At 34.2% G+C, this 23684-nt stretch overlaps 2 protein-coding genes across 4 annotated transcripts; both read left to right on the plus strand.

Annotated features, from left to right (window-relative positions):
• Positions 1 to 7455: 7455 nt before the first annotated feature.
• Positions 7456 to 14103, plus strand: LOC142630544 (plant intracellular Ras-group-related LRR protein 7). 3 transcript variants are annotated; one of them, XR_012843334.1, is made up of 11 exons: positions 7505 to 7833; positions 8778 to 8847; positions 9064 to 9110; positions 10432 to 10540; positions 10699 to 10784; positions 11019 to 11109; positions 11731 to 11816; positions 12461 to 12547; positions 12652 to 12790; positions 13633 to 13699; positions 13789 to 14103. XR_012843334.1 is itself a non-coding variant. In XM_075804538.1 (10 exons), exons 1-9 carry the CDS (start codon positions 7735 to 7737, stop codon positions 12760 to 12762), a joined length of 786 nt encoding a protein of 261 aa, XP_075660653.1. In that variant the 5' UTR covers positions 7456 to 7734; the 3' UTR covers positions 12763 to 12790; positions 13789 to 14103. The 3 variants fall into 3 exon arrangements, 1 of the variants encoding a protein (XP_075660653.1); XR_012843333.1 differs by having other exon boundaries at positions 7595 to 7833; positions 13645 to 13699; XM_075804538.1 differs by lacking the exon at positions 13633 to 13699 and having other exon boundaries at positions 7456 to 7833.
• A 4775-nt stretch (positions 14104 to 18878) lies between these two features.
• LOC142631512 (uncharacterized) lies at positions 18879 to 23356 on the plus strand. Its single transcript, XM_075805677.1, has 3 exons — positions 18879 to 19655; positions 20719 to 20875; positions 21529 to 23356. Exons 2-3 carry the CDS (start codon positions 20725 to 20727, stop codon positions 22953 to 22955), a joined length of 1578 nt encoding a protein of 525 aa, XP_075661792.1. The 5' UTR covers positions 18879 to 19655; positions 20719 to 20724; the 3' UTR covers positions 22956 to 23356.
• Positions 23357 to 23684: the final 328 nt, after the last annotated feature.

A 23684-nucleotide genomic window follows, 5' to 3' on the forward strand; every position in this document is an offset into this window, starting at 1 on the left:
GTATTTTCTTCTCTCTCTAAATATGCCCATGCATGACAAGCTCTAAAGAAAAAAATATGCAAAGAAATTCAAAAGCAAAAAGAATCAAAATGCTTTTAAATATAGTTGCAAGCTTGTTTCTAAGGGATATGAGAGTTATAGGATGTACCTCGAAGGTGATAGTCCCCATCAAGCAATTATGATTGTGTGTGAGCTAAATTGATTTTCTCATATCTCAAATCGTCATAACATGAGAAATTTGTGCAATCTTGCGATATTTTTCACACACAACACGCAAAAATTCATTGCTACTTCTGATACATGTACAGGTACAATGTGATTTAGGCATCACAAGGAATACATATGTTAATGTATGCTCATTAAACTATCTTGACTTATTTTTAAAATATAAAAATTGGTTAGACTTGTTTAGTGTGTGTGTGTGTGTGTGTGTGTGTGTGTGTTTGGATCTTAAATGCTTTACGTTCTTCTTGTTGAGAGTTTTTTTAAGAGCTTAACATGTTGGTTGGATCTTTGGTTGAGTAGTTTGCTTGATTACATTCATTTGCGTGCTTTTCTCCTTCTTGAAAAAATCTATTTTTATCAAGCTCGACAGCTTCTCGACACCTCTTGACAGCTAGCTATCCATCGAGACCCCTGAACTTCTTTTTCTCGATAGATCCTATCGCATCTTCGATCCATCAAGCTATTTAGAATTTGTCTCAATAGCTTCTTGATAGATTCTTGATCCATCGAGAAAGTTTCTGTCTGGCCAATAGCTTCTCGACAGCTATTCGATCCATCGAGGTACTTTTGTCGCCAACAAATTCTCGATAGTACCTTGACAAATATATCTGTCGAGAATTAGTGCTCGACAAATGTATCTGTCGAGAATTAGTGCTTGACAGATTCTCAGTACCTATCAATCCATCGAGACACGTTTTCTTTAAATAGCTTCAGTACGAAATTAGATTTCATTTCTCTCGTTCTCTCTTGACAGAAACTGTCTCTTCACCTCCCCCAAACACTTTTTTCTCTCTCTAAACCTCAAACCCAGTTGTTTTTTGACCTAGTGTGATCTTCTCACTGGTATGTCCTTGTTTTCACTCTTTCTTCATGCATTTCATACATTTTGACCTAGGTTTTTAGGTTTTTAAAATTTTTGGGGTTTTGCAAAATTGATGAAATATTTGTGAAATTTTTGGGTTAAGTGTTGCTTAAATGATGATATATGATAATGCATTGCATTCCATTAGTATTTTCATAGTATTTTCATGCATTTAGCTGTGTGATTTACATGTTGGAACCTTGTATGCTGTTAGGTTTGGGTTGGGCTGAGCCCATGATGTTGTTTTTGTTGCGCGTCACATGATCCATGCATAAATCATGCATACGTATATTTTCTTTTCATATTCTGGTACTATTTTGTGATTGGAGCTTTTTTGTTTCTCTCTCTCTCTCTCTCTCTCTCTCTCTCGGATAGTCTACGCAATGGCACCAAAGCGTATGTCTACTCCGTCTCAGAACCCTCTTCATTTCGGGGCATTGTCTTCTGACTCCACTCCTATTCATGTCAGGTTCAGTGATGAGAAAGTTCGTAAGGACTTCTTGGAGAACTTCTCCAAACGTGGCATTTATTCGGAACGCCATGTTATCCTATTGAACTTCTCCGATACTGCTCTACCGGATGTCATACACAGACAGGGATGGGAATCTCTATGCGAGATGCTCGTGAGCTATCCCACTGTGATCATACAAAATTTTTACTCCAATATGCACAATTTCGATTCTTCCGTACCTTAGTTTTCCACTCTTGTTAGAGGTACTCATATAGTAATGACTCCGGAGCTTATCTTTGAAATGCTACATGTTCCGAGGGAATCACATCCTAATTACCCTAGTTGTCCACGTCTGAGGACTGTGTCCAAAGACGAACTTCTGTCTCTTTTTTGTGAGACACCTTCATCATGGGGTGGGCGTCAAAACACCTCATGCTCGGGCTTTGCAAAAAGTCTGAGGTTCCTAAATATGGTGATGATATTTGTTCTTTGTCCCTTGTCTCACTATAATTCTATTACTGAGCCTCATGCTCGCTTTTTGTTATCCCTTTTAGAGGATCTTTCTATAAACTTTCCCTCTCATTTCATCCTCTCCCTTATAGATGTCTATAACGATATGACGACCCATGATATGCTTATCTTTCTTTCTGCTATCACGAGGATCATTCGTTACTCCTCTATCTCCTATCCTGAGTCTGATCATTTCCCCATCATACGTGTCATTGGCGCTAGTACTGTCAGACAGAGGGAGGGCCAGGTTTGACCGAAGCAGCCATGGACTAAAACGACAACTCCTTCAACCCGTTCTACTCCATCCACCTCCTCTCCTTCCTTTTTCGCGTGTGGTGTGACTCTCGAGGCCATCATGGCTCAGCTTAAGCGCATGGATGCTCACCTTAACACTCTCAGTGATGAGTTGTGTTAGGTAAACACCCATGTTGGTCGGGTCGCATGACGATAGGCTGTCATGGGTGGTTTCACCGCTTCTCCATCTCCATTTCCACAGGCTTCAAAGGATGAAGACGATGACGATGATGGTGGCTCCAGTGATGATGAGGATGAGGATGCTAGCTCTTCTGGTGATAAGGAGATGACTACTTCACAGTAACTTGTCCTTTGTCATTCGTAACAAAAATGGGGAGTAATTTTGGGTATGAAAGTAGTCATGCATCTAGGGGGAGAGTTAGCATATGACATTTTTGTTAGGGGGAGTGTCTATACATTTTGAGGGATGTAGTGAGGACTTATGTATCTTTTCTTTTCTTTATCTTTTAGATACTTTGTTCTTGTACTTTGGTCTTGTGACCACTTTGTGATAGCAAATATTGTATACTTTATTGATATATATATATATATATTTGATGAGGTTGTTATTACTTTTTTACCTGTCTCTCCATGTGTTGTTTCTTTTCTCTTGTTATACACATGTTTCTTATGTATGCAATCTTTTAATTTTTGTTTCACACTAAGATGCTTTAATAAGTTTTGTTTAAAGTATTTTAAAAAAACAGGTTGTCCAAATCTATCATGCCATGAACTCTTTTCTTGCAAAATTTTTCAAGAGTTTGTATTAGGATTAGATTTTATTGTATTCAACAAGTGAGTATGAGTTGAGTTATTTATGATTTCTCTCATATTTCATTTGTTTGTTATAGTTTTGTCACGGATTGCCAAAGTGGGAGATTGTTAGAACAAATGTGGAAATTGTTATGTACATATGTCATTTAGAATTGGTTAATCCTTTGACAAAACGCACTTTACTTATAATTGGGTAGATCTAGGATGGTTTATATCTTCAAGCAATTTTGTGTTCAAGTCAAGAGTTAAAACCATGCAAATTTGTTTAAGAAATAAGTGAAGAAGTACTGTATTTTAAAGCTCGACAAATAGCTCGACAGCTTGAATCTATCAATGTTTAAAAGAAGCTTTTTGCCTATCGAGGTTTAAAAGAAGCTTTTTGCCCACAGCTCGACAGATAGTCTATCTATCGAGATTTACAAAACTTAAATTTCTAGATCTGTTTTTCACGCATATCCAAGCTACTTGTGTAGGGCTTCTTTTCTCACAACCCTAGACATATCTAAAGATTATTTTAAGGGTCATCTTGGGGTTGTTGCACTTGTTGTTACATGCATTGTGTGACCGTAGACAAAAGTTGCCATAATTCATCTTTCTTTTGAAGAAGTTGCTGCGTTTGTACGCCGTAGGGTTTTGTAATCAAGGAGCTTCTTGATCTTCGTTGTGTGGATGAACTGAATAACTTTGCAGCCAACATTTTTCTCAAGTTGGTGTGTAAGCTGCATACTGGGATCCGCGTACCAATTGGTTAGTTAAGTACTGGGAGCTGTGCATTGAAAGGAGAGATTGTCACTACATTACAAGTCCAATTGTGTATTGGGGTAAAGGTTCAACTGTAAGTTGGTATAAGGTATTAGGATTCCTTTACTTGTAACCGCTTGTTTTGATAATAGTGAATTCTCGGGAGTGGTGACCTTAAATAAACTTGCAAGGACTTAATAACAGTCCTCTAAAGTTTTTACCTAGCATGACTCTAACTTGAAATTTATAAAATCCTATCTATCTATTTTGAAGTGAATTAAATTTTACTAACTTGGGAAGACGATTGATTAGCTCTAGAGTGACTACAAGGCCGAGTATGGCAACTAAGCAAGGGTTATGGTTAAGAGCCTGCCAAATTGAAATGAATAAATTATAGTTGTATCATTTATACTCCGATGACTACTTTTAATAACATTCTGTAATAAACAAATTTGCAAGTACATATGCAAGATATTAATCATTATTTACGCTCACCTGTTACCTTATATTAAGTACTAAAAATCTAGACTCAAATAGTATGGTGTAATTTAGGATTCCGGTATTTATAGCTTAAGGCATCATTGCCGAAACTTTCCGCATCTAATTCCATGACCAAAACCTCCTATCATCATGAATCCTACAATATATTGGTTATACATATATAATGCAGCTTAAGTAGTAATACATTGAAAAATATTCAAAATAATAACACTATCATAAAAAAATAAAAAATAAAAAATTTATCACACGCAACGCGCAAGTCCACGACTAGTATTTATATAATTACCGTTACAGTCTACCAAACATGTCCTAAATACATTTTAAGATTTATTTTTCCATGTTCTCTAATGACAACCATGTGTTCCAAGTACCTATAGTTTATAGAACGAATCCAAAGGATTCCCAAATGATGAAATCCTGGAACATAGGAGAGCAGTCATGAGAGGAGGGTTTTTTTTTTATTTTTTTTATTAATAAAGAACAGTATGTTTAAATAGCCTTTGCACTAAACCATAAAGCTAGAGTTGTTGCTAATCTTAAGGCTTAATGCTAACATCAAAGCTCTTTTATTTTTAATTTTTGCTAATAATCAAGAATGAATATCAACAACGAAAAACAGATGCATCATCTTTATGTAAACATTCAAAAAAACATATTCTCCCAACCCAATTAAAATTACAATTAACAAAAGATTTGCTATAAAACAGTACTAATTAAAGCTTGGATGTGCCAGACAACATGGGAGCAACCCTCTTTAATAGCATTAAAACAATTTTCAGTGTCACCCTCCTCCACTTCAATTCTCTTTAGATTTTATGACTTAGCAAGTACTTTTATTTATTAATTTCCTCACATTTATGGTGGACCCCACCATGAATTTAATGAGCGGACCCCACCATGAATGTGAGAGGAGGGAGCACCATTCTCTGTGCTCCAGGAGTACCTAAGAATTACTCTTACCAGTGAAAAATTCTTAGGTAGTCCCGGAGTATAGTGAAATGGTGCTCCCTCCTCTCACATTTATGGTGGACCCCACCATGAATTTAATGAGCGGACCCCACCATGAATATGAGAGGTGGGAGCACCATTCTCTGTGCTCCGAGAGTACTTAAGAATTAGGGTCCGTTTGGATAGAACTTATTGTTGAAAACTGAAAACTGAAAACACTGTAGCAAAATAATTTTTAAATATGTGAATAGTATTGCGGGACCCATTTTTAATGAAAAAGTTGCTGAAAAGTGAAATTTGTGAGATCCATGAACAGTATACGGATACACTGTTCATAGGAGAATAGTCAAAAGTTGCGGCTCAACAGTACTTAACAGTGAATTTTGTCCCTCTAAAATACGTGCAGCAGCAGAAGAAGAAGAAAAAAAAAAGAAAAAAAGAGGAAAACTTGAAAACGCAAAACGCAAAACGCAGCAAATGTAAACGTAAAAAAACTGTATCCAAACAGGCAATTACTCTTACCAGTGGAAAATTCTTACGCAGTCCTGGAGTATAGTGAAATGGTGCTCCCTCTTCTCACAATTATGGTGGACCCCACCATGAATTTAATGAGTGGACCCCACCAAGAATGTGAGAAGAGGAAGTATCATTCTATGTGCTCCGGGAGTACCTAAGAATTACTCTTTACTAGTAATTTTAAGAAAAGTAACATGTGGCTCTCTTATAAATTTTCGATGTCTAAGCTCATTTTAGTAAAAGCATATTATAGACAATACTCAAACAAATTAAATATATAAACTTATAATACAGAGCGCCTATTTTTGTGAGACCTAGAAAAGGTGTTCAGTACCTTATATTGAGAGATTGATGTCTGAACTCAAATCTGTAACTTGTCATTTTTTATGAAAAGCACTTGCCATCACACCAAAACCTTGTCTCTAAAACAATTTTTTTTAAGAGTCCTCTAAACCAAATATATAGAAATATTAAAATAAACATAATAGGTTATAATTTTAGTATAAAACATATAGATTATGGAGTGTTTTTCAATAAAATGTAATAACTTCTCTCCAATTTGTTAGTTTCAATTAGATTCATTATCATGTCACTTCATTTGTTTTTATGCAAAACCTTAAAATAAATTTTCGTTTTTTTTTTTTGCATTTGACTATTTGATATATTTTTCAAACATAGAAAAATGAGATAATTTTCTAAAAAATATTTTTTTTAAATGATATATTTTTCAAAAAATAATATTAAAGTCCAAAGTCCAAACAAAGATACAAAAGTTTCAAACCCAGTGGGAGTTAAAAAAAAAAAAAAAAGTGAAACGAAAACTAGCTTTATTTAACTTGATTTGAGATAGAATTGTTTTCTAAATAAAGAAAGTTAAAATATAGTTTCCCTGATCATTTTAACATCTCTATCAAACATAGAAAAATGAGATAATTTTCTAAAAAATATATTTTTTAAAATGATATATTTTTCAAACATAGAAAAATGAGATAATTTTCTAAAAAAATATATTTTTTTAAAATGATATATTCTTCAAAAAATAATATTAAAGTCCAAAGTCCAAACAAAGATACAAAAGTTTCAAACCCAATGGGAGTTAAAAAAAAAAAAAGTGAAACGAAAACTAGCTCTTGATTTTTCTTATTTAGCTTGACTTGAGATAGAATTGTTTTCTAAATAAAGAAAGTTAAAATATAGTTTCCCAGATCATTTTATCATCTCTATCAAACATAGAAAAATGAGATAATTTTCTAAAAAATATTTTTTTTAAATGATATATTTTTCAAACATAGAAAAAATTAGATAATTTTCTAAAAAAATATATTTTTTAAAATGATATATTTTTCAAAAAATAATATTAAAGTACAAAGTCCAAACAAAGATACAAAAGTTTCAAACCCTATGGAAGTTTAAAAAAAATATTTTTTCAAACATAGAATGAGATAATTTTTTAAAATGATATTTTTTCAAAAAATAATACTAATTTTTTTTTTCAAAAAAAAAAAATATACTATTAAAGTCCAAACAAAGATACAAAAAAGTTAAAAGGAGAAAAGTTCAAACCCAATGGGAGTTAAAACTTTTTCATATCCATTAACATAAAAAGCCAAGAAACAAAGTACAAGGAAAGATTATGAATTCATTCATAACAAAAGACCAACATTTTACAACGCGGTTTCCTTCCTTAAAAAAAGTCTATACCTTCTCTCCTACCTAGACCAGACCAGACCACACCACACCACCACCACTGTTTCCTCACCTTAACCTCTTTTTCTACAACAACAACGTAAAATTTATCGAATTAAACACACACACACACACACACATAGAGACAAAGAGAGAGAGAGAGAGAGAGAGCTTTTAATTTTTCATTTCTCTTTTAGTTTGTTTGGTTTTTTGTTGATCACAAAAAATGGGCTGCTGTGTCAGCAAGAGCACGGACTCTAAGGCTAGTAGGATTGCACGGTGGCGATCCACCGGCATTGTTGCTCTCCGAGACTCCAAATTGAAGGTAATTTCTCTCTCTCCCTTGTTCTTTTTTCCTACAATATTATGTGTATATATTCATTAGATTTGTGTTTCTCTATTTTTGGGCTTGTGGCTCGTTGAATTATCTATTGAATTGAAAGGTTTAGTGGGTGCTGCTTAATCTTGATCAATTTGTGATTTTAGGAATTGGGTTTCTTTAACTTTATCATATAATCAAACACTGATCATTTTCTTTGTGTGTGGATGAGGGGCGTGACTGTTTGTGTATGAGCCAAGGATTAAGAATTATTACCCATCATTGTGTTTGAATTTATATTGAGTAAGAGCTGATTGGATGTGAGGTACTTGAGATTGACAGCTTGTTTATAAAGAAAAAGTCACAGCGAGTTTTTTTTTTTTTTTAACGTATTTTATGTATATTTGTGTGTCATGTGGAACCAGAAAAAGTATTTGTTTTGTTCTCAATCATGGAGTTTTTAAAACTGAAAAAGTTTTGTTTCTTTTAGTGGAGGTCACTCGGTATTGCTCTAGCGGTTTTGATCTAGTGTGGGTTGTATGTAATTTAGAGTAGAAGAGAGTTCTAATTGAAGTGAAACGGGTTCTCGTATTGTTGAGAATATAAAGTTTTTCATTGGTTAAACTTTTTCAGTTTTGTTGCATATCTTGGACAACAGTGAAATGATTAGATAGGATGATTTGATCTATGTATTAATGTTAGCAATTAAAGTAGTCAGTGCATGTTTTGATCTGATCAATATAGAGACACATAAATACCAACATGGATATATTTTCAATGCATAAAAGGGAACTGCTTTATGCATGCATAAGTAATAAGAAAAACAGCATCATTAATCAGTACCTGCCAATTTGTGTAAAACTATGAAGTGAGTTTGTGGATACTAATACTATGATACCAGTTGAAGAGTTACCATTTTTACTCATGGATACTTTATTTCTCTTCAACAGGCATTCCCAAATGAAGTTTTCGATCTGGATAGATCTGTACGGACTCTTGATTTAACCCACAATAAAATAGGTAGTGCTCTTTTTCCTCTGAAGATCCCAAGTCATTGGGTTAACATTGGTGAAAAAGACTCTTTCAGACTTGTTCTCACAGTTTTCTGTACTTAATTTAGCAGTGAGAAATTGATTTTTTTATTATTGTTTTTTTTAAAGTACGTCTTCGTGCTGTTAACAGTTAACACCTGTCTCCTACTCAAGTTCCTATTTTTCTTTTTCTTTTTCTTTGCAGTTGACATACCTATGGATATAAGCAAATTAATTAACATGCAGCGCCTGGTAAGAATCTTTATATTCAGTTGTGTATGTGAACTTTAATCCCTTTCCATGAAATAGGTTATAAATGCACTTGTCATTTAAATAAGTGATAAAACCTTAACTGCTTGATTTTGAGGGAGCTTTTCAATTTCTGATGGAAACAGTGCTTCTAGTTTTGAATCAAAGATTACAGGATAATCTATTATTTGTTTGAATTGACAAAGTTTCAACATGGCTGACAGCGACTTGTTAAGTCAATGTAATATACCAGGTTAAACTACAAGAATGAACATAGTTGTAAAAATGGGATTTTTTTTAGAGAAAGTAAGGATATATATTCTATCTTAATAACATATCTGGTATTGAGAGAGTTTGGATACTTGATAGATCACCTATTAATAGATTCATAAATTTGTGTAAGCTTTAAAGTTGCATATTGCCTGCTGCATTTTTAAGAGATAAGTTGGATTGATCTACCCAGTTTCACTAAGCATTGATTGGCTTGGGAAGCATAGATCAGATATTTGGAATATGGTTCCGGGTTGTATGATTTGGATTGTTTGGACGGAGCAAAATCGTCATTGGTTTGAGGATACTGAAAATCATTATGTCAGCACACTCTTTATGATTGGTCTCAGTGTTGGGGTTTCTTGGATTGTTCATCCAGCATAGAGTTCCTTGTTTCTCTTAGACTAGCCTTTTTCCTTTGTATTCATCATCATGAACTTAATGTTTATATTACTTTTGATCAATATAACTACACTTATTACCTATCATATCAAACAAAACAAAGCATTGATTGGCAATAGAACCATTTTTTATATTTGTTAATGAATTACATTGAGATACACTAATGTTGGCTGATGCATTGGTTGCTAACCAAGTGGCGTTTTGGAGGTAGAATGGATAAATGGATTTGAACTTATCTGATTTTCAGTTTGTTTATCAGCTTAGAATAGGTCGATACAAATATTTATAAGGAATAATAATTGTACTGGTTCTGCTTTATCTCACTGTGGTGGAGAGAATTAGAGTCTTAGAGAGGGACATACATAAGAAGAGTAATTCTTGGGAATTAATTGTAAGAGGTTCATTGAAACAATCCATTCTTCTCTCTTGTTAGATCTTTTAGTCTTGTAAAACAGATGGATATCTTATTTACCAACTTATCTCTGAGAGCTGTTCTTGTGACTTTATTGCTAAGTCTTATCTTTCTTTTCTTTTTAATATTTATTATGACATGATTATATGCACATGGTGTTTTTTTGCTTTTATTGTCATGAGTGATCATCATAATATGATGTTGGAAAAGCTTGAGCTTAAAGTTGCCCTATCTTTTCAGATCTTAGCTGAAAATCTTGTCCAGCAACTACCTACAAACTTGGGGAAACTTCAGTCTCTAAAACTTATGACACTTGATGGAAATCAAATTACCTCCTTGCCTGATGAAAGTAATTCTCTTCTCTAAATAAGTAAGATAATGCTAATTTATAAATTCGATATAGTTTGTTTGCCTTCCTTGGCTTTATCTACAATTGTCATAGAATATTTGTAACTTGCATGAGACTTTTTCACTAGCATCTAACCAGATTATGTTTCTTGTCTCTAGTGGGACAGCTCGTGAGGCTTGAGCGATTATCCATCTCTGGAAATTTGTTAACATGCTTGCCTGAGACTATTGGGAGCCTGCGCAATGTGAGTAATTTTATCTAATGAAACTGAATGCTATTTGGCTGTTTCACTGCCTCTGTGGTTTGGGTTTCTTTAATTGTAGAATAACTTTGATAGGAGTCACATTGGGGTGCCCACTGATCGGAATCATGATTAGAAGTTAACTTTACATGCTTTCTTGAGTATTTAATATTAAGAATGACACATTTAGCATGTCTTATAAATTCCAGGATCTAATATGAATTGTTGATGATGCAGTTATTGCTCTTAAATGTATCAAATAACAAGTTGAAGTCTCTTCCAGAATCAATTGGGAGTTGTTTCTCTCTTGAAGAATTACAAGCAAATGGTATGTTTAAATCTTTCTTCAGATTGATGTCTTCTTTTAAATTAAAAACTACTGGCTATAGTAAGGCACTAGAATAACATGTGGATCTGAACATTATGTAGATTTCTGAGATTTAAAGTCATAATTTCTGCATGTGCATAGACTTTTAGCGTACTGATGAACAAATTTGTTTAACCTTTGACTAATGGCATATGTAATTTTTTTCACGGCATTTTGAACTAAATTTTTACATTTTTCATTACTTTTCTTGTTCTAGGTCATGCTACTTTCATACTTCATCAACGTGTTGTGAAATGTGTATTACATTTAAGTTTTGGATGTTATCTTGTGATTATAAAATTTACAATCACTATGAATTTGTTAAGTTGTTTATAGGTTAGAGTGATATTTTAGTGGACAAGCTGGATGCACGATTCTGCTTTCTGTGCTTCACGGGTCATATTTCATCATTATTTATCTGGTTCTATTTATTTGTCCAAAAAAAAAATATATGTTTGTTTGGTTCTATTTGAAGAGTTCTGTCTTATGAGTAAATTTATCTTTGTCAGCTGTGTGCCATGGTTGTAACTTCTTAATTCTATTTTGACCACTTACAGCTTCATGTTCTGGATAACCTTTCAGATAATCTCATCGAAGATCTACCTGCATCAATCTGCAATCTTATTCACTTAAAGTCACTTTGCTTGGACAATAATAATGTGAACCAGGTATTAACTTACCTCTCACACTCTCTCTCTCTCTCTCTCTACACATGCATGTGGATCTCTTGTCAACTTTCCTTAATACTGAAGCCTCCCTTCTTTCTTGATCTACTTAGCTATTATTCTCGTCGTTTTCTCTCCTTCTTTCTACCTCAAAGTCTTATCTTTCCTAAAGTTCCCCAAAACAGAATTGATAATGCCCCTTTTACTTTTATCAAACTTGAAAGCTGTTGGACTTGCAAACTTTGTCCTGAGGTCAACACAGACGAAGAAATTAAATGAGAAAAGATATATTGTTTAGGTTGAAGAAGAGAATCAGAATATGATATTCTCCCCTAAGTACAACTGCCTGACTACCATTTGATGGACCTTTTCGAATTAAGACAGTGATGGTGTTTGCCAGTCAAGAGCAGAGTTGAGCAATTTTCTGAAGACTGTATAAATTTAATTTTTAGGTTAGAAATGTGAATTCTGGAGTTTCAAGATTCGTGGTTATTAATCTATTTGGGAAGCCTTTCTATTTGGTACTGTTTTGATTAAGGTGGTTTAAGTATGGAAGACTCATGGTTCTTTTGATTCCCTTCATACTTGTCTATTTATGTAATAGTTGGACTTGCCTGTATTAATATTTAGTATTTATTTCTGGACAGATACCTCTGAATCTACTGAAAGACTGCAAAGTTCTGCAGAATATCTCCCTGCATGGCAATCCTATTTCAATGGATCAATTTCAGCAGGTATGTCATAGTCCCCGCATGTAGTGTTATTAATTAATTTATTTTATATTTCAGCAAAAACCCAATATGTATTTTCAACCCAACTGAACCCTAAACGCTTTTAGATGGAAGGATTTCAAGATTTTGAAGCAAGAAGAAAGAAGAAGTTTGACAAGCAAATTGATTCAAATGTGATGATTGGGTCAAAAGGCCTTGATGAGGGTGTTGATCTATGAATGTCTCACATCAGTGCTCCCTAAAAGAGTAAGTTGTTACACCACAATCTTAATGAATTACTTTAGTGTCTTGCACCAGGAGAGTCAATTTAGAAACATGCCTATATGGACAAGATTAGTTCTGAATGCTACCAATCTGATTACTTTTATTGCGTGGCCTAAATTCCTGAAGTATCAAAAGATTTAGTAGGTTTAAGAAGCATCCAGCAGAAAGGAGAAAAACAGGCTTTTAGAAGAAATTATGTTGAGGAATCTTGAATATATCAGGCTTTTATATTCTCAATTAAGTGGCTTGTAAAATCACCAAGAACTTTATATTTTGGTCTCTCCATTTTATTTGCAATGCATAACATTTTCGCAACAAAGCCTAGGTGGCAAGCTGTTTACCATTAACAACTTGCCACATAGGCTTTGTTGTGAAATGCTGGCACTACTCTCTCATTTTTTTTCACACAATTTATTGAGTATATATCGTTAGTTATGATTCATCTGGGTTTGTTACCATGAGGCTTTTCAGTAAGGGCTAAAAGCAACAGCCTTAGTGAATATCATGTGCTTGGACAGGAATCAATTTTGTCAATAAGAGATACTTGGCAGTTTTCACTCAAATAAACTTTTTCAAGCTGTGTTATATTTGGTATAACACCTATGGTCCCATAGTAAAGGATAGGGAATGTAATCTTTGGTGAGTATGCTTGAATTTAACAAACAATGAGATACCTTTGGTCCATCTTATACCATGCATGTGATGCATCTAAAATGCTGATGGAGTGCAAAAAATACCTCTAACAAAACAATTGGCACTATGGTGTTGATGTACATAAGCACATTACACATTCTTCACTCTGAAAGTTTCTAAACCTGAAACAGTTCTGTTTGTAGGCCCTACTTGATGGTTTTATGTCTTGCATATTTGCCACAGTTGCAACTGAGTGTGGTAAATAAGTTATACAATATCTATCTTGCTTTCTTTGATATTTTTTTGCTTTTTATGAATGCTCTTAACTCTTGATTCCTTTTTAACAGACTAGAGGGCAGGGTTTGATCAGCTGGGGCCATTTGAACACGAAGGGCAGGCATAAATTCAAAAACAGCTTTCATTGTAGCTTGGGATAGACAAATTTGGTATATACTTTTTTTAGGTCACATGAGAAATAATGTCTCCAAACTCAGTGTTATCATATTTGTAGATGAGGGCTTGGCTTTGTATATGCCTGTCATTTTGCAGGCTTGTATATGTAACAGGTACTTAGTATTTAAAGATCCTCCTTAGGCTGTTGTGGTTCCTGGGACTATTAGATTACATTTATATATGGAATGAAATGTGTTTGACACAGATAATATTTAATTCTTGAATCTAAAAAAAAACCAAACTGAAAGCATGTTGAATTCAATGATTGTGGAATGACAGACAGTAACCTTAACAGCCTATACCTTTTCTTTTTCTTTTTCTTTTTTGGCCAAAGATAATCTGACCATGTTACAAACGGAAGAATTTTTCTGGTATTTCAAAGGTAAAAAGAAACAAGCTAATAACATATAGACAAGGTCAAGACTATTAGTTGAACTTTTTTTTGGCCTTTAAAATTTATTCCATTTTCCAATTTGGTGCGTGAAGCTTCAAAAGTAACACTCCAATCCTTTGTAAAATGATCTGATGAGGTCGTCGGGGTTTATGCCATTTCCAATTTAGTCCCGAGTTTCAAAATTTTGTAAAATATTGTTGCATATTTTTCTTTCAATTTATATATTTTTATATTTTCTCATCTACCAAACATAGAATAGAGAAATCTTGTATCTGTCTAATCACATGACAATAGTTAGACATCATGGCGGCCATGTGGCGCTTTTAAACTACTTGGATTGTTAGGGGTGTAATGCTAAGCTAATCAAATGACAAATTAGTTATTCTCTTTATTAAAAAATAAAAATAAAAATTGATATTTGGGGGTGGGGTGATTTGAACATAAATGTTTCTATTGAAAATACCATAAAGTGCTAATTGAACTATAAGAATCTTAGTCAGTGTACTAATTAGTATATGAGCCAAATTGGATCATTTTATACATTTTAAGGATTTGATTCCTATTTTTTTAAACCCCAAAGTACCAAATGAAAATGGGGCAAATTTTTAATGACGGAAAGTGGTGTTTACCCATTTTCAAGAGAATCCAACTCTGTAAAGTTTGTAAAAAACACTTCACAAAAAAAAAAAAAAAAAGTCTTCCACAAAATAAAAAATGAAACTAAAACAATAGTTATATTTAAATATTAATTTTAAGTGTTTGTTTTCTTCTGGGGAGGGGTTGTTAATTATTACAAATTAAACAAAAAGTTGTCCAACTGGGATAAACAAAGTGAATAAATTTCAAAACTAATATTAAGTTGTTGTTAGTTAAAGACAACTGTGGTGGGCCTTTTTGTGTTGTTAGGATTTGACCTCTCTTGCTACACTACGGCTCATAGATTTGGAGGAAGTATACCCTGTTACGGGTGTATGCTTTCTCCCTCTCACAAGCTACTAGGACCCATAACTAGTGGATCCGACTAGCTATGAGAGGAGAGAAACATACAACTGCAACAAGATGTATTTTCTCGTAGACCTAAGGTAAGAGAGTTGGGACTAGCCTAAATGGGACTACACTTTAGGCCAGCTTGTGTGCAAGTCAAGTCATCCCAATATGGATGCATTCGGGGCAGGAGCATCATGGGCTAAGCGTATGTTATGGGCATGGTAGAAAAATAGAAATAGCTATTACAGATGTTATAACATGAGCGCGATATGGTAGAATAACTAAAATACTAAACGGAATGAATAAGACTAATGATAGTAAGGAAAGTAGCTAATAAAGTTACGACAAAATAATACAACAAATGGAAATAACGCTATGGCAGAAAATTTAATAATTGAACGGTAAACCAATCACCCAATAAGCATAAATAACAAAAAAAGAAAGCTTGTCTGCCAGAGAAGTAGGCTTAGTTTTTCAGTAGAAACGAGTTCAAGAATGGAACTAATTTCCAATGTGAGTAAAATCAAGGAAGACTTCTACCATAGGAGTCACACACTTTGGAGAAAATGGCCTAAATGGTTTAAGCTTCAATTCTCAATCCCTCAGAGAGTGGGTCGACCAAGGGGGAGAGAAAAAAGTAATTTGTTGATGCATATCTCTATTCCTACCACTTATATCTCTCTAGTTTCCTGTATGTTCTTTCTTTCTCCCTATTCTTTCTTTTTCTTTCTTTCTACTCCTCCTTCCTTTCGTTCCTCCCCTTTTCTTTCACTGTTCACAACTACCCCTTTTATACTAACTGCCATGGTGAGATTTACCATTTTTATCCCTTAACTGCTTTTGGCACCTTATGGGTGTCCATCCAAGACTGCCCACTGGCTTGCCAATTGCTCAATCACTACCATTACTCTGAATGTGTTAGTTGCACCACTCTCCATTCCCAAACAAAATTGCTTGTCTTGTTTCTTACCTTTCCCTATTTTTCACTTCCCTAATATGGAGAAGGATTAAGCCTCTTCATTACTTACCTTTATAGCATGCATCAAGTGGTCCCAGCCCATACTTACCTCTTTTGGGTGAGATGTCATCCTAGCAAGACATCTCTCCCCAAAGGAGCTTGAGCGGAAATTCCAAAATAAACCATTTTTCTCCCCACCTCTAAACGCGAGAATCCCAAAATAGACCATTTTTCTCTCTCCACCTCTAAACCACACCCTTCGAAAGCCTTAGCCAATGGTCCACCTCCCATGTATTGGCTGGATATAAGCAGGTGGTGCCCTGGCCCCTTGTGCATGCTCCACTCTGTCTGAATTTGTTTCTTTCTGGTTTTCACACCATTTTCGCTACCTTTGTGTTTGTTTGATTCTTTTGTATGTGCTGGTTGATGTTTATCTTTTGTGGTGTAAAGGATGTGTGGGCTTTTGGGCTCATATTCTCTGCCTTTCACCCTTTCTTGGACTCGGCGTTGCTTGGGCAAAAACTCTCATATTCCTGTTGAGCCCATGCTTTCCTTTTTTGTGTCCGTAGGCCTTTTGGCTATTGATCCTACCACATCACTTCATCGTGCCTGCTATGGCTTTGCCTCTCCTTTCATTTCTTGTTAGCTTGTGGGCTTGCAGGCTGACGCTCCTGCCGTGCCAGCCCACTTCGTTGTCAATCTTTTGCTTAGGGCTTCCCTAGCTCACTTTTAACATCTTTACCTCTTTTGGGCTTTGTTGGTTAACATTCCTACTATGCCAGCCCATTCTAATTCATTCATCGGGCTTCCTCGGTCTGTTTATTTCCTCTTTACATTTTTTATTCCCATGGGCTTTTTGCTAAATTTTTTGGGCTTCCTCGACCTAATTTCCATATCTTTACCTCTTATTACTTTTCAGGCTTATTGGCTTTTAAGTTGACCCATTGAGTTTACTAATTCATTTCCCAGGCTTCCCCAACCCATTTACTTCTTCTTTATCTCTTTTTTATTCACATGGGCTTACTATGTCATCCTTTGGGCTTCCTCGACCCATTTACTTCTTCTTTACCTCTTTTAATTCTTGTGGGTTTGCTAGCCATCAATCTTGCAATTTCAGCTGGTTGGGCTTGTTTCTTTATTCCCTTACTGTTTTCTCCTTCTCACATTTTCTATTGTTGGGTTTCTTTTGCTGTTGGACCCTTTGTCAAAAAATGGGCATCAATAACAACTACAACAAAATGTCAAAATTTTCCAATTTGGATTTATCAATTTTAGATCATGTAAATTAAAAGCTAAAACTTATAAGTTGCAACATTTTGAATACAAATTTCATATACCATTTTTTGTATTCCACCAATTAAAACTTGCTATATTTTTATTTATTTTTTTCTTTTTTAAATTTGATTATTTTATAAGAAAAAAAATACATGATAAATTATTGATTGATGGAACATAAAGTGGTACAGAAGATTCGTATTTAAACATTTTTGAACATAATATCTCATCAAATGCATGTATGACATGGGTTAGTTAGCACCTTTTGGTTTTCTCACAAGGATGTTCAAAGTTCAACCCCCTTCCCAAACTTAAAAGTGGCAAAAAAAAAAAAAAAACCATTAAACTTATATATTAAATTTAACAAAAAAAAAAGTCTTCAACTTTGATTCTTAGTTTTATGTTAAAAATAAAATTTTAAACAAAAATTACAAAATATTTTCAAATTATATATCATCATATAATATGTAAGTAATATAATAAAAGTTTGGCCCCTAAATAAAATATTTTTTTCTCACTTAACCCTAAATAAAATATTTTTTTCCCAATTAAAATAAGTGGTAAAATAAATTTGAACTCAATTTCTGCATATAAATAAATATGGACAATGTGAATAAGTCATAAGATTCCTTTGGCAGCCTTGCGCATTATTTATGCATCACATCACATGACTCATTGTCCATATCATCAAAATCCTAATGAATACATATCTGTATTTGTTTTTCCTTTTATAAATCAAAATGGATTCAGATCCTCTATTTTCTAGGAGTTCATTAAATCCTAACCACTCTTTAATGATTTAATGGTTTAGCTACGTGCATTTCATTAATAATATTCTTAAAATAATAAAATAATGTTGTAAACAAAACAATTAAGATGATTGTTAATGAAACGTCTTGAAATCTACCATTAAATCATTAAAGTGGGATTAATTTAACTCTACTTAGAGCAGAACTCTAGAGGATCTGAATCCTTCAATTAAGGGTTGTTAAAATCAGCCTGAAGTGCATCAATAATATCTAGTAGGATATCTTTCATCAATACTCTTTTAAATTATTCGTAAATATTTTTTTTTTTCCTATTCACGATCTAATTTATAGTCTCTTATTGAATGTTGCTTTTTAAGATATGCTCATTCCTTTTTACTTTTCTTTTTTAGTAATATAATTAAATTAAATCTTTTTTTTTTTGAGAAACAAAATTAAATAATTAAATTAATCTGTAGAAGGAAAGTTGAAAAAATAAAATTGGTGCCAAAACCAAAAAAAATTGAACCAAATTGTCATTTAGTACTTTCCCACCATTCACATGCCACGTGTCACCCATTTCTTGGCTACAATATATATAAATCCAAAAACCCCAAATCACTTGTTGTAGCTTCATTATATATTACCTTGTATTGACGTTTCTCTATTCCCATACACGCAGGGGCAGTCCCTGTAATTACATTCCACATACATGTCCTTTTTCGGTATTTCGCTTTCCGAACTAGCCCTTTCAAAAAATTAGCTAACCCTAAATTTTTACCCTTTTTTTTTAAATCGCCGCCAATTGTCGGATCTAGATTCTTTCTCACCCGAATTCGATCTTGATTTTCACTCCGAATCCAAAATTCGTTCTCGGATTCGATCGCTCCTCGCTCTCCTCTTGCGATCGATCCTAATTTTATCGCTAGCCACGGCTTCGATCGATTTCTAGGGTTAGGGTTTTCGATATTTTTTTCGATCTGTGTATACGATCTCAGATCTGTGAAACCTTTTCTTCAATTAGGGATTTTGGGTTCTGGGTCTTGTTTTTCTCCTTCAATTTCTTCCGATTTGTATAAAAATTTTGCGGATTTTTGTTTGGGTTTCTGGGTTTGATTCTTTTAGGGTTTGTTTGATTCATAGATCTGTTCCGTTTCGGGGTTCTTCCGCTGGAATCGGTGTATTTATTTGTGGGTTGGGTTCAATTTTGGGGATTTCGTTGAATCTTAGAAGATCTAGGGTTAGGGTTTGGAGAATATTATTAATTTCGTTGAATTAGGTTGGGGAAAAGTGAAATTTTTACCATTATTCACTAAATTTGTCCATTAATTTATCGTAAGCTTACTATAATTTCCCGATCCAACGATCCGATATATCATTTGGTGAAGACTGTTTCTTGAGGTATAAAATCCTTTTTTTTTATTATAATAATTATGAAAATTTAGCCTGCCATTTCTAATTAATAAAAAATAAATAAATATCTGTTGTAATTATTTGGGTTTTAATTTTTATTTTTTTGCAGTGATCTTTATTTATTTTTTATTTTTTTTGGTTTTAAAATATGATTGCTATTATATTTACCAAATTGCCCCTCATTATAGATATTGATCTATTTATGGAAGAGTTGCACAAGTCACTGGCCGCATCTATTTTTTGAACAATAATTGAAAATAAAATTAATAAATTGATTAATATAATAGCATGTTAATTCTTATGGTTGTGGTGTCAACATGTTGATGCTTTGTGTATGCATTTTGATGGCTTATAATATAATTCATTGCATGCCTTAGAAAAGGATGTTTGGCAATAGAGTTTATCTAATAAATTGTAGTGAAACAGAATAATTTGCAGTTACTTATTTTGGTATATGGGCATTTTTAGTTTCAGAAGAGTTCTTTGGATGACTTTGCTTCATATGAAAGCATATATACCAATAGAAAGTTAGAATGAATTTATTCTTTAAAAAAGAGAAAAGAAAAGAAAAAGAAACATTAACCAAGTTTAGCTGTTATGTTATGCAGTTCACAAATATCATAAGTTAGAATAGTTTAAATGTTAGGCTTTGAATGAGGCTCTAGATTATAACTACTGCTATGTGAAGTGACAGACGGTACAAAATTATTTGGATGATTATAAAATGCTTGCTTAAGCAGCAGAGAAATAGAGTAGCCTGTACAGATAGACACTTTAGAATGTTACTAAGAGCAGTGTATCTTCTAACTTATTTTTATCAATGATGGATGGTTTTTTTTAAGTGATGCAATGTAGAAAATGTCTTAGTCTGGTTTCTTTTCTCTTTTGTATCTTTTCAATTGGTAAAAGCAATAGAGTACAGCTTTTTTGTTCTTTTTTTTTAATGGTAAAAGTCTCTCTCTTTGGTTGCTTTGTTCCACAACTTACAATCAAACAGTAATGTTACCCTTTTCTTTGTTTTGCATTAACTTATTTAAACTATATTATGCAGTTAAAAATGGTACAGAAAAGGCGTTTTGATGATGATGATGATGAAATATTTGAGGTTTCTTCCAAGCTTCCAAGACAATTGGAAGACAATAATCAGCTAGTTTCGTTTTCGGAATCTGTTTTTCCTGGAAATGCTTCCCAGGTCCCTCAAACATTAGGTGAGGCATTTAGTCTCTGTTAATATATGGAATGCTTAATGCAGGCTTCTTCAGTGTTCATAGAACCTTTAACACCTTGTCAATAAAAAATTAAAAAGAAAAAAAAAAGTGGCTATGATGTGAAGTGTAAATAGGGAATACTAGCTGTGCAATTATACACCTACCTAATTTGTGCCACTTGTTGTGTATCTAAGTCGTACCTGATTGTGTAATCTCAATCATCTGACCTCTGAACCACTCTCAGATCAAAGTTCTTATTCTATCCACTTAAAAGATTTTAAATGATTCTATCTGTGGGAGCCCTCTAAGGGGTTGAACTTCACCAGTGGTCCCCCATTGTCAAACGACATAATAGTCTCTTTTTACCAATTGGTTTGTCCTTTATTTGTTATATTTTTAGTGAGTTTTTAGTTATTTATTTCCAGGTAAGCATTTGTTTGTGCCTGGTTGGAAAATTTGGATCTTCAGATTAAACATTGTTCTGAACCAATGCACGTTTGTCATTAGTTTGACCATTAGAAAGGCAGTGGTTATATGTATACCAAGGTTCATTAAATGGTTTTTTTACTCGCCTCTCTGTTGAATTTTCTAGATCACTAAGTGATTGGATGATTCCCTTTGTAACTCATCAAGTTGTAATGTGTAATTGGTAGAGGGTGGATTCCTTAAAGGCAATATTGAAGTTGATGAGAAGCTCAGTGACATTTTTACTGATCTTCCAAGAAGTAGTGAGGACAATGAAGCCATTGTTCCTGGCTCCACTTCCATCTCCTCCTGGGCAACCAGTAGTACAAGTGAAGAATATTTTCGGTCAGAGGCACCAGTTCATGTATCTTTTTTCCCAGAATATTTTTATGCTGAGCGTCCTACAAAGACATTAGCTAACTGTGACGATGCCTATTCTATACTTTTGGATTATCCTCCTCGGAAACCTGTTCCTACTGGACCCAACCATCAAGCTGATATTCCAGCATGGAGTTCACAGTACACCAAGAGCACTTCAACTTATTTAGGCACACCTGAAGCAGTTTCAGACTCTGACCTCACTGTTAGGGATGAAGATGAGAAGAGACTGATGGGGACCTGTGTCATTCCAATGCCTGATTTGGATTTATCTGTGTGCAATGGTGACAATGTTGGTAATGGTAGAATTGATTGCAGCTGTGAGGATGGGGGTTCTGTTAGATGTGTCCGACAGCACATTACAGAAGCAAGACATAAACTTATAAAGAATGTTGGGCAAGAAATATTTGTGGAGTTGGGGTTTTCTGACATGGGAGAGCATGTGGCACAGAAATGGAGTGAGGAGGAGGAAGATTTATTTAATGAAATTGTCTTCTCAAATCCAGCATCATTGCACAAGAATTTCTGGAAGAATCTCCCTAGTGCCTTCCCCTACCGAACCAAAAAGGAGATTGTCAGTTACTACTTCAATGTTTTTATGCTTCGAAGGAGGGCTGAGCAAAACAGATGCAACCCAATGAACATCGACAGTGACAATGATGAATGGCATGGGAGTGATGATTATGGTGACAATGAACGTGGAGTGACAGAGGAGGATGAGGATTCTGTTGTTGAGTCTCCTTTTTGCCACAACAATCCTGTTTATGATCGGATCAGGGAGGATGATTTGCAAGAGTACGATGAGGATTCTGCAGATGGAACTTGTGATGATGACAAAAAGGCAAATGTTGTTAGTGGAGAGGGTGTCACTAATATTTCAGAAACAAACCCAAAGAAGTTGCTTGACAACTGTGCTTCCATTCCCACAGTTCAGCTCCAGGATAAAACTTCTTGGGATGAAAGGGGAGATGAGGAAGTCCAAGATGATTCATGCTTGTCTTCGGACACTGGGGTTGCCTCACAAGGAATTCAGGCGAAGTCTGAAAATGGCAGTCACTGGTCGAGTAGTGGTAGTGTTAACGGGTTAAGCAGTGGGGTTGGCCATGAATACATCATGGAGCCTTGTGACAATAAAGTTTGGGATGCTGGGTTTATGACTTGCCCCAAGAATAAAGTTGACTTGTTGCCAACTTGCAGCATGATTGAAGAGATTTTTGGAGATGGATCGTGGAAATAGAGCTTGAGCTAGTGTTGCTAGTCCTAGCATCAGAGGTAGTTCTGGGAAGCACCAGGATTTTGAGGCTTTCATATTAAGCAAATCTACTAAGTGTTTATCTCATAAAAAAGTATAGTGATAGTTTAACTTCATTTTTCTCTTTGTACATTTGCCTCCTTTGTAAGATAGAGTTTTAGAAGGTGATTGGTTCAATGCGTTTAGGCCTTGATTCTTGTTACTTATCACCTATTTTTGTTATTTGAGAAATGTGAATTTGCATTCACACCTTAAAAGAAATCAACAATGGTTATCTTTCTTTGTAGGTGGTTAGGACTTGCTAGATACACCAAGTGTAAGAATGTGATTCCTTGATGTAACTTTTGAGTTATTTTAAAATGAAAGAATTATTATATACTTACTAATCATAAGGTGTTAAATAATGCACCCTTTGGAGGCAAAAAAGAGGACAAGAGTAGTTGACGTTTGTCAAATTTTATATTTTGAATACCGATTCTTCCTTGGAGCATCAATTGGATGAAAATGATGAATAAAGAAATACAGGATTACATGGAATTTACTTCTTGAGGTGGAGAAAATATTTAAGAGTTTGACTTTCTTTGTGAAGCATCTTGGTGATTCTGGTGAACAAGCATATTCAGGAGATGGACGAAAGTCAGCTCGTCAAATCAAGATTTTTAAACAATTTATTCTTGGGCTTAAAAAAAGGTTCTGTACTATTTCTGAACCTTT

This window comes from Castanea sativa, chromosome 4 (assembly GCF_040712315.1).
Source record: "Castanea sativa cultivar Marrone di Chiusa Pesio chromosome 4, ASM4071231v1".
Lineage (NCBI taxonomy): Eukaryota > Viridiplantae > Streptophyta > Magnoliopsida > Fagales > Fagaceae > Castanea > Castanea sativa.

Excerpts from the sequence above, each read along its gene's own strand:
- LOC142630544 (XM_075804538.1), top strand. The coding sequence starts at position 7,735 with ATGGGCTGCTGTGTCAGCAAGAGCACGGACTCTAAGGCTAGTAGGATT. Across the intron at positions 11,110-11,730 it reads TGAAGAATTACAAGCAAATG|ATAATCTCATCGAAGATCTA; the intron begins GTATGTTTAAAT and ends ATAACCTTTCAG. Across the intron at positions 12,548-12,651 it reads CAATGGATCAATTTCAGCAG|ATGGAAGGATTTCAAGATTT; the intron begins GTATGTCATAGT and ends AAACGCTTTTAG.
- LOC142631512 (XM_075805677.1), top strand. The coding sequence starts at position 20,725 with ATGGTACAGAAAAGGCGTTTTGATGATGATGATGATGAAATATTTGAG. Across the intron at positions 20,876-21,528 it reads CCAGGTCCCTCAAACATTAG|AGGGTGGATTCCTTAAAGGC; the intron begins GTGAGGCATTTA and ends TGTAATTGGTAG.